Below are 11,502 nucleotides of genomic sequence, written 5' to 3'. Positions count from 1 at the left end.
AGTACAGTATTATCTACAAGCAACTGATTCACCTTCCAACTGCACCCATTATCACAATTAATGAAACTCAAACCCCTCTCTATCACTTTTACTTTCACCTTATTTACTACACCATCCATGAAAATACAACCACCTTAGTGACATGAACATCTTTCACCAGCATCTGTTCTTCTTTTTCCCAACTCACTCAAATGCACCCTTCTCTCTTTCTATGAAAAAAAAAAAAAACTCTTTAAACAGAATTCACTGTTTCCTGCTCATTCCATACATTTTTAATATTCTACTGACTATCATATGCTTCTTCAGATCAGCAAATGTCATAGTTTCTTTCCTCTTTTCCAAGTACTTTAAAATCTCTCTCTTTTAAGAAAACATTTGGACTACCTAAACGCTGTTACATATAAATATATAAATGTTGTAATAACTTTGTTCATTGCTAATTCATCCCTCTCGTGACATCCTTACTGGGAGAGGAGAAATACTAACTTAGAAGGAAATTTAATATACTGTACAGTACTTTGATTTTTTATATGAAGGAGAGAACTTGTACCTTCTTTTAATCTCAGGTAACAGGATCCTCTAATATCCCCCACCAAGGAAACTTTCCCATATGCTAAAATTTTTCTTTGAAAAATAATTGTCACCACTCAAGGAAACTTATTATATCCAGCAACTATTACAGCACCAGTAATGCTTCAGATCAAGACAATTTAGTGACTGGAACAATAGCCGAGTAGTAAATAAATCCATGATTACAGTATTAAGCTTATCAATATGTTTCACATGTGAGTAAACACACAACTTTTAACACTTAAATGATTATACCTCATTAAAAAGCATATAAAAAATTATTAAAATTACCATTTTCTGTAAATGTATTTCCACACCTGAAAATAGCATAGTCATTCTCCATGAGATCTCTTTCACTGTACTTAGTTTAACTAAGTGTATGCAGCCATGTTTAATGCTCTGAAATATACCACAAATTTTTAACACCAATTATATTTCACAGCGTCAGGCCTGGAAATACTGCAAATTACATGTTACTTACAGATAATCTGTTATAGCTGCATACTTACACAGTACTGTATACATATTATATAACATATAGTATGCATACATTACATACTGGTAGATGTATAACTAACAAATATAAATACTGAAATTCCCAGACAATCAAAATCCTCACTGTGTTCTGAATACCTGAGGTATTGGTGTATGTAGCAATTGCACCATACATCACAAGTATGTTACTGTGCCATACGTACTAGTATATTTATCGAGCGCATACTACTCTCAAATACCTGGATGAAAGGCGATATTATATTTCATAGTGTACAGGCTCCTAGTCAATAGAATATTCTTTTTACCTTTTACATATGTGTCACAATCAACATCATCTGTTATTTTGTTGCCGCACAACTCTTGTTCCACCGCCCAATATCACACATTCAGGACGTGCAACTCTTGCCTCTTGTACGGCACCATTTGTTACTTTGGTGTTGGTTACATCAAGAAGTCTCAAAGAAGGAACTAGTCGAATAATCTCTTGTAGGCCAACGTCAGTGATAGCACAGCCTGAGAGTATTAAAGTGTGGAGATGTTTAGTTGTTTGGCCGAATGCAAAGACTAATTTATCAGATAAGCATTCATCAGGGACTTGATAGGCCTCACATTGCAAATCATCATCAGGATCTCCTCTTAAATTGTCTGCATCTTCTTCCTTGTTCTGATTCTTCTTGAGGGAATTACCTTCCCTTTCTTCTTTTTCCTCAGCATAAGCTTGACTTAGCTTATCCTGCCCCTCTCCTTGCTGTTGTTCTGCTGCTTCCTCAGATCTGTAAGACGACTGTTGTTTCTTTTTGTCTTCTTCTTGCACAGCACCATTATCATCCTCAGAATCATCATCCCCATCCTCCTCATCCTCTTCCTCATCATTTTCTTCTGCTTCAACAGGTCTTCCATCTTTACCAATGAAGTAGTGCCTGTCTTCATCTTCTTCCTCTGCTCGTTGACGTTGGACAACCGGTGCATTCCTCACCCACTGAAGGCCCATTCCATCAAGTTCCTCATCATTTACCTGTCGCCACTGAGGTCCATTTGGTCCAACATTGATAACTACTACCTGCTGCCTTTCTTCTTGCCAACGAGGATCTGGCATAATGAGGTTATAGCCTCCAGGGGGTTCCTCTGGCAAACGTTTAACAGGACCCATTGGACCTAGATAAAGTGCCCTAAGTTTTCCATTCTTCACAATTGATATCACCTCATTGTCTTCTAAACTAGTACCTCTCACATCTAACTCTTCCAAATTTTGGAAACCAAATCGAAAACTAAGAGCAATATATGCCATAGCCCTTCCTACTTTGGGTAAATTTCTCAACACTAATTTCTTCAGAGAATCAACTTTACTAAGCACCATGACATCATAGTCATCTACCCATGCACACTTGATTATTTTCAAGCACTCTAATCTGGGAAGAATTTTGTGGGTTCTCCTGAAGTATGATCCATCTCGTGAGGGCGATGGCAAGTTCACAAACTCACAGTCAATAAGACAAAACTTAGTAAGAGATTGAACAGGTAAAAAATCTGTCACCTTGAGTTTGTTGGCATCAACATAAGCTTCACTTAGTGTTAACTCCTCAAGATTTGGGCATCTCTCACCAATTAATTTCAAAAGAGCAGCACTTATAAGAGGAGTCTTCCATTTGGGAGTGCCTGCATATTTTTTTTTGTGTCCTCGTAAAATTAGCTGACGAGTAGTAGAGCGTAGGAAGACGTGGCAACGCTTCAGCTGCTGCAGGGACAGACATCCTTCACTGAAGTCAACAGCTGTCCACAGTGACTTGTCACTAGCCACTTTATTGAAGCGTTCACATGTTCTGAAAATACACACACAAAATAAAACAGTGTGCTACTTACTCAGGTTAATAATACACAAATAAAACCTACATTTTCTTCACTCTTTTGTGCCTCATATGTCATTTTATATTCTCATAAATATATCTGTGTTTATGTGTCTTAATCTTAACTTGACACCTTAAAATAATTAAGAAACTAGTATGAGTAGATGTCATTACTTTCACTTCCATTAACACACGTGTTTTACAGTGTATTTTGCTGTAATTAGTGAAGTTAAGGATGGTATATGTAATTGTATTTTGCAGTCTTTTAACTTCAGCTACTACAGTATTTGTTTTTAATTTATCTCATATTGTCTCACTTCCACTTCTTAATTAAAAGGAAATAAATAAAAAAAAAAAGGTAGTGGAATTCTGAATTTGTGTATGCATTAAAGTATACTCGTCATCATCATACAGCCACTTTCCATGCTTGTGTGGGCTAGCTATGATCAACTACCTGATGGCAGCTGTTGGGTAAAACCAGAAAGGGATGCCCCCCCACCCCCATCCTGCTCACCACCCCAAATACAGAATGCCAGCCCAGAAAAAGCAGCACAGATCAGGGGATGGACACAGTTCTGGTGACCTGGTTATCATCAGGCATGTTGAAGCAAAGTTTTATGGCTGGATGCCCTTCCTAATGTCAACCCACAAGGTGGAACAGCTGGCAAGGCTGGATTAACACTCCACTCCCTGAGATAACAGGGTATCCACTGGCCAGACAAAACAAAATTCCCTAGCATTTTTAGGTGTAAATTTGAAAAATTCCAGGTACTGTACATTAATTTGGTATTTATTATGCCAGAATAATAAAAATAGAGGTTTTCAATAATATGTACAATATACACTAGTGGAAAATTTAAAGATAATATAAATGATATTAATCAAGAAACTTAAGGCCCTTTCGTGACCCACCCCAAGCCTAGTGATGAACATTGGCAAAGACCTTGACACCACCCCCTCCATAGCTTTCTCTTCAGATTTGAGCAATTCACATGGGTCAACTTGGACGTTCCCAAAAAGCCAAAAATTAGACAAAAACCGAAAAATTATACATCTGATCCTTCTATATGACTCATGATTAATACGTGAAATAATCCACTTAAATAGAGTCACTTTATTATAAGAACAATTAATCTCTAACAATACCCACTGCAGAATCAGTAGATATAACCTGAAATATTTGGTTATTTGATTGCTAAAATGAAATACACCTAGACCCCGACTTACGACTACGTGGACTTACGACCGTCGGGACTTACGACCGCCTCAGATATAGATAAAAAAAAAAAAAAAAAAAAAAATTTAAATGACACACGCATTTTCTATACCGAAACGTTTCCAGTTAATGTAGTCTCCATGTATAATTAGAAAATTATGGGGGCCCCATGTGCATTCAGCTGACTACATTAAAGGTTAAGTGCTCAGTCACACTGTATCCATTCCTTATTATTTATTACTTTCACTGTACTGTATCCATTCATCATTATTCATTACTTTTACTGTACTGTATTTCATTGTAGATTTTTTATCTATGTCGGACTTACGACCATGTCGGACTTAAGACCTGGATTTGGGTCCCTAACCCCGTCGTAAGTCGGGGTCTAGGTGTATTATACAAACAATTCAGTTATTGGAGTGGACTATTTACTGGAATTTGTTCCTAAAAGTTTAATTATTTACCTATTATATAGTACATTACAGTATTAATTTATGGTAAGATTACAGTGGTCCCTCGGTTAACGAGCGCCTCGGTTAATGAGCGCCTCGATTAACGAGATTTCGGTTAACGATTTACCTTCCATAAGATTCTTAACTTCGGTTAACGAGCAATCCCTCGATTAACGAGTTTTTTACGAGCCGACTTCAACATGTTTTCGCTTGCATTTGGCGGTCCACCAGCTGTAGTATTAGTCTGCCAATACAGTAATCGGTTTTAGGGCTTAAATTCCTTACTATTTTAGTAAATATCAAGAAGTTTATACTATTCAATAATTTTAAAAGTTTAATATTAACTTTTTTAGTCATTTTAACAATTATTGAACATAACTGAAGGTAAAGAAACTAGTTTCTGGCGTACCATCCAGCCTGTTAACACACCAGACATGCGTCAGGTTTATATGTAAAATACCCTGGCTTTTCCAGATCTTCCAGCCCCCAAATAAAAATCCCTGGCTTTTCCAGGTTTTCCAGACCCTGGATAATTAAAAACTACCCACACATAGAAAATTAAATATATCCTCTGTACATGATGAAAACAAAATACAGTACAGTACTGTAGAGTATCTCAAGTCTTCACATAATTATCTTGGAAAATTTCCCTAAAACTTGGGTACTGGGCATAATGTAATGTACTGGGTTGTTGCAATGTTGACTTGAAGCAACAAAACTCCCACATGCTTATGACTTTTTTTACTTTAATCGATATCAGAGTGTAGACCTCGCCCACTGGAGGGGCCACGTCGTAGATGGCACACTCACTGTCATTGGCCAAGATGGGGGAGGAGGCTGTAGGTTGGGCACTGTGATTGGCCGCCCGCTCTTCTCACTCACTCACTGACAGGATGAGAGCGCCTTACGACGCAAAAGCCAAGCCCATAATTTCTTGTCTGCCACAAAATGATGTTCTACCCTATTTTCAAAGGGCTTTCAACCTTATTTACAGTGTGGTAAGGCGATCTTATCAACTACCATCGGATAGAGCTAGGCCGAAACTAGTGCTCTCCAACAAAAAATGGGTTTTACCCGGATGGTTTGAATGCACCTTACGATGTGGGACGCCTCGTTTATAAAGTGAAAAAAAAAAAAAAAAAAACCTTACCCAAAATACTTTAGTTGTTTCCTCTATTTTATTCTTCTAAAATAGAATAGAATTTTTTTCTGTGAAAAGAACCATTCCTATTGTCTAAACATGCTGTTTGTGGTAAGTTCGTGTTTGACCGTCTTCCTCTGCCCATTTTTTATTTTTCTTTATTTTTCTTGAGGTAAGAAAGCTTTTATAATTGACAGAGAAATTTTGTCAAGTAGCTGCCAATCTCAGACCAATCTCATCAAGTATTAGCTGTATGGTAATTGTTACGACCCTAGGGTAGATCGTTACATAAACACAAATCACATAAGTCTTTCAAATATATCAGTACGGTATTTATTATTATATTCTTAATCCCAAGTTCTCTCAACAAAGGTCAAGTTAACAGGTCAAAACCTAAACAAGTCAATAAAAATATTAATATTTATTAACTTATTCCCACCACCACATATGTACATTTGGAGGAACTGAAACTTTCCTACTTTTGTTTTTCTGATTTTTTGATGAAGATAAGGCGGACCAGCCTCCTAAGTGGGCCACCATTACCGGTTGCTTACATGAGCACTAAGATAAACATCTCACAGTCATAAATGCTTCTGTTCTGTACACATGAAAAACCTACAGAAACTTCTGAGCATTTTTGCTACTTTTACTTTTATCCTCTTCACCACTGATCGGTTCGTTAATAGCTTGGGTGATCGGTCACGTCTCTGTTATACACTGTTGGCAAGTACTGGGCATGCACTGGCTCCTGAATGTACTTGAACCTGCTCCAGTGTTGGTCAAGTCTGGTCTTGAAACAGCTCACACTCACTCGGTGCCATCACAACACTTTCTGGCAGATTGCTCCAAGATTTTACAACTCTCACTCCAAAAAAGTTTGCCCTCACAATTTTATGGACAAGACTGTTAAATTGTTTCTTAAATTAATACACAATGGACAAACAAATAAATTAATCTTTATAGCAATCTTCGTATTATTCATTTGGCAATTTTGTCAGGGACTGCACTTTATATACACCTGAAGAGTGTCTCCTCATACCTGCACATGCTCACCAGTGACCACCTACCACTGTTGATTTATCATAAAAACAGCCATACGAACTAACCAAACCTGACCCAACCTAACATTGCTATCCTTTGATGAAAGAGCATTATTTCAGATTAGGTTAGGTGGGTTGGTGTGGGTGCTATCTTTTTACAGTATTAACAATTTATATGAAAAGTGTACTGGGAAGGTTGCTAAGCTATAGGATCGCTTCTTCACTGGTGAGCATCAATAATTTAACCCTAAGAATGTAGATAACGATATCTGCAACAAATTTGTTCATAAGAAATACCAATGAAAAGCAAAAGTTGGAAAGTTGCAATTCTCCAAACTGTTATTGATACTGATTATGAAAGGTAAGACAGTAATGGTGGAGATGGCCAACACCTGAAAGAACTTATAGTATGGTTGTATGGGTAACACCCTTCTCACTTATGTCCAGTGTAGCATTCCCAGAGGTCCCCCATACTCAGAGGACCCCTTGTATATAATGCACATGCGCAAAAGTTTACATTATTTTTTCAACACAGCACCATAAAAAATAATGGAATTGAACAAAAATTTGTGGAGAGACTAATATCATGATTCTGAACACGAAAATGGAAGCAAGAATGCACAGAACTGAACATACCACTACCCTAACTTCCACTTTCCTGTTCAGGATCAAGATATTAGTCTCTCCATAAATTTTGGTTCAATTCCCGGTTAATATTGACAAATGACCAGCATATGAGTTATTTGTTTTACTGTCTATTTTCTTACTATATTTTTATCATTGGGTTCTGATATGATAATCATTTCTTGTGCAAATGCTTTGTTTGGTAGATAATTAGGCACCTAAGTGCATACTACCTTGTCTTCTCGGTGGTAGTGTGGCGGTGAAGTCTCATCCCAAGATGTAAACAACAAATCATATTGACGTATTTCAAAACACTCCTCCGCCCGGGCTTGATCAACGGCGATGCTCAGTGCATGCTTAAGAACCGTTCAGTATGGACGGCTGCTCTCACGTCCACAAAAACAAAGTTAATACAGCTCCTCCCCGACTTACGACCTACTCGACTTACGTCCACCCGCACTTACAACCTGCCTCAGCCCTCAGTCGTACCAAAATTTGGTCAAATTACGTATTTTCGAGTCCCAAAGTTAATATACAGACAAAATTTTCATTTGTAAATCACTTTAAAATGGCTGGCAAGCTTAAAAGTGAGTGTTTTGTGGTGCTGAGAAGAAAAAGAGACACCCATTTTCGATTTTCTATGTGTTATTTAAGCATTTCCGACTAACGACCATTTCGACTTATGACCAGGATGTCCGTCCCTAACCCCGTCATAAGTCGGGGAGCAGCTGTATACTGTACTGTATGGGACTAACCATCCGACGAATTCTTTTCATTATTGTTTATTTCCTTACATTATTTTTATCAGTAAGTTCCGATATGATAATCATTTCTTGTGCAATTGCTTCGTTTTGTAGATAATTAGATACCTAGGAAGTCACTAGTTTGAACTAGAACGGGGTTTATGTGCTAAGTCAGTTGTTGATTGCAAACAATCATTCATCACTTCCTCAATGCCGTGGCTTGTCATCTCAATAACAAATCACTCTGCTGCCCAGGCTCAATAAGCGCCGATACATCTCACGTCCAGAAAATGCCTCAAATTACACCAAATCACAGTAAGTTCTTTCTGTTTAATATACTGGAGGGGTTCAGGGGAGGCAGTTAGGTAGGTTTGTTTGGTTAGGTCTGTTTTTCATATCCACTAAGGTTAGGTTATGTTTATTTTCATAATAACCATTTTTTAACACATTTGCACAAACTACAACAGTGTCCATTATAAAAAAAAAAACAGTGAAATTGCAGCGTTTTTTAAATTGTTTTCTATGACTTTCGGCTGCAGATTAGTCATCAATAATTACCCAATTCCATAATTTTTTATGGTGCTGTGTTGAAAAAATAATGTAAACTTTAGCCCATGTGCATTATGTACAAGGGGCCTTCTGAGAACGCTACACAAGGATTGAACCTTTGACATATTCGTGAGAGATACGCTCCACCTTTACCAGTAAGATACACGTTTTCTTATATGCAGTTTTTCCAAGGTGGTGCATAAGGTAAATTTATAGTAATGCACCAGTCTTTCTTTTGATATTAAAAATATGTTTTTCCTACGGTATTTGATGAGTTTCGAACAAATTTGATATTTATTTTAGCCGGAAACCACTAGTTTTTGAGATCCCCCCCTCCCTCCACCCACCCAACAAGCTTCACGGAAATGTTTTTTTTTTTTGAGTACAGTAGAAGTCCAAAAATCCGGACCGCTTGGGGATTGGGTCGGTCCGGATTTTCGGGATTCTCAGGCAGCACTTTTAAAATTCAAATTTCAGGAGAAATAAAGAAGAGATGAACAGGTACATTTTGATAGTTTATTCATTAGCAAATATAGTATGCTTCATTTATCTAAACGAGCAGTTTTAAAGATAAAGCTGTGAATTCTAAAATTTTATTCTTTGCCCTTTTTATATCATAAATTGTAGACTTTCCAATGTCATATGTTTCCATTAGAACAGTATTACTCACACCACGATCTAGTTTCTTAATTATTTCAAGTTTGTCACTCAATATCAACGTGTTCTTCTTTCTCTTCACACAACGAAGTTTATCTACTTTAGGAACCATTATTATGGGCTTGTACAGTACTCTGTAAATGGAAAGAGGACTCAAAATTTCATACGTTGTCACAGTTTGATTGCTTGTTTTAAAGTGGCGACCGCGTGGTCGCTGTGCAGCTGTGGCGCTCACGCATGCACAAATACACACAAAAGCCAGCTAAATTAAAAAAAATATATATATTAAGTTTGAGTTTTCGAAAAGTCCGGATTCTCGGGTGGTCCAGATTTCTGACATCCGGATTTTTGGACTTTTACTGTAAATCACAATTAAAATACCAACCAACCAACCAACTCCTTTGTTCATGACCCCACATCTTACCCTAATCTGAAGAAGAATCAGGTTGGGCAAATAACGTTCGGTAATACACTGTTTTCTAAAAAAAAATTGCCTCACTATTTTTCTGATGAAACTCGGCAATTAACGCAAAATAATCTTTATCACAATGACGGCATAGCTCTTCCACCTGATCAGTCATATCTGGTACTGGAAATTCAAATCTCCTATTCCGTCGCACCCACGTATTGTCCACTGGCTAAGACAAAAAAACTCTTGCCCAATAATAAGTCTTCCATCGCTATAGCCAATAACTAACCCTCCCCCCCCGCACATGAAAGAAGACCCTTAAGAAGTGAAGATGGAGGTATGGACCACTGGGTGAGGGGCGACACTTGTGACTGACCAAATCTAATAATACTGAAAAATTAATATCTCGGTTATCCTCAATTTAAGGCAGAAATATCATAGAAGAAGAATGTCTTAGAATTGTCAAACATTACGAAATACATATTAATAACAGCTCATAATAAGATGCACTGTTGTAAACTATGGTATTATTTCAGTGTTGGCCAATAGGGGAAACAGTTAGGTTACATTAGGTTAGGTTAGTTAGGTTAGTTTGGATTTTTAAAAACAGGAATGACCGAAACTAAAATTTTACCTTAAGTATTACCAATGATATTACACAATCGTTGTCCTTTTCATGAGGTAAGAAAGCATTTATCTTTTATGGTTATATCCCACAGTTAAGAGTTACGGGGCATTAGTGGTCTTTAGAACTACCAGTTTCTCAATGACAAAGAGTACATCACCAGGAGGTCTGAGGTGTTGAGTTAAAATGATCACACAGAGAACATTGATTGGTAGAGGAGTGTTGTGGTGACTTACTGTGACAAACTGTGGAGGTTCCATGACTTTAGGTAAGAGAAGATAAGGAGAAGGACATCATCTGACAGGTCAAGTATAGATGCTGGGGCATAAAAAGCCATTTCGGCCTTCTATGAGTGGGTAAACAGGAGGAGCCAGACTGAGGAGAACAATCAGACAGCATCAGCCTCCCGCTCGTCCCAGTCCTCCTCCACCATAACAACCTTCGGCAACACCTTATATATATCCCATCTATATCTGGTATTTTATGTGGCAGTAAAATAAAAAATTTGATTAGAATAAAAAATCAGATATATTTAAAATAAAAAATAAATATTTGAATTAATTATACACTTACTGCCCGAGTCAAGACAGAATAAACGAACAATCAATGTGGTGTAAACTTGACAGCATTCATTCAGAGTACATTGACACAAAACATATCATATATTATAAAAATAATATTTTATTGTTAGTGTAACTCACAAATAATTAAAAATCTACGTAAATATCGTAAGAATTATATCCTGTTAGTTTTCAAGGTGACAATGACTAAACATGAATTTTCCTACTGGCGGAGAGCGGGAATTTCGAAACCTTGAAGGGTGTTACAGATATATGCGAGCAGATAAATATTTATTCATTGAAATCAACATGTAATTTTACACAAATTAAGCATAAAACCAATGAACCTAGAGAGTGTTGGTATACAAAACACTGAAAACAGACTTGACTTGAACAACACTGGCGCAGGTACAGATACATTTTGGAGTCAGTACATGCCCGGTATTTGCCACCACTTACAGTTTTTAGTTTAACAAATTTATTGAAAAAGCTTAGAGTACAGTTTGCCTATTCTGAGTAATTCAGTCAGGTCTTGACACTGAGGGCGGTATCACTTCTCACTGCCACGCAGGGCAGA

General features: G+C 37.2%; 1 protein-coding gene across 2 annotated transcripts; it reads right to left on the bottom strand.

Annotated features, from left to right (window-relative positions):
* Positions 1–214: 214 nt before the first annotated feature.
* Positions 215–10,990, bottom strand: LOC121870111. 2 transcript variants are annotated; one of them, XM_042371871.1, is made up of 3 exons: positions 10,939–10,990; positions 10,602–10,740; positions 215–2,885 (listed from the first exon to the last, which is right to left on the bottom strand). In XM_042371871.1, exons 2-3 carry the CDS (start codon positions 10,700–10,702, stop codon positions 1,397–1,399), a joined length of 1,590 nt encoding a protein of 529 aa, XP_042227805.1. In that variant the 5' UTR covers positions 10,703–10,740; positions 10,939–10,990; the 3' UTR covers positions 215–1,396. The 2 variants fall into 2 exon arrangements, with proteins under 2 accessions (XP_042227805.1, XP_042227804.1); XM_042371870.1 differs by lacking the exon at positions 10,939–10,990 and having other exon boundaries at positions 10,602–10,832.
* Between the last annotated feature and the right edge of the window lie 512 nt (positions 10,991–11,502).

The sequence above is a fragment of the Homarus americanus genome, unplaced genomic scaffold (assembly GCF_018991925.1).
Source record: "Homarus americanus isolate GMGI-L3 unplaced genomic scaffold, GMGI_Hamer_2.0 scaffold25129, whole genome shotgun sequence".
In the NCBI taxonomy this organism is placed as follows: Eukaryota; Metazoa; Arthropoda; class Malacostraca; order Decapoda; family Nephropidae; genus Homarus; species Homarus americanus.
This window is presented reverse-complemented; position numbering and strand designations above follow the sequence as displayed.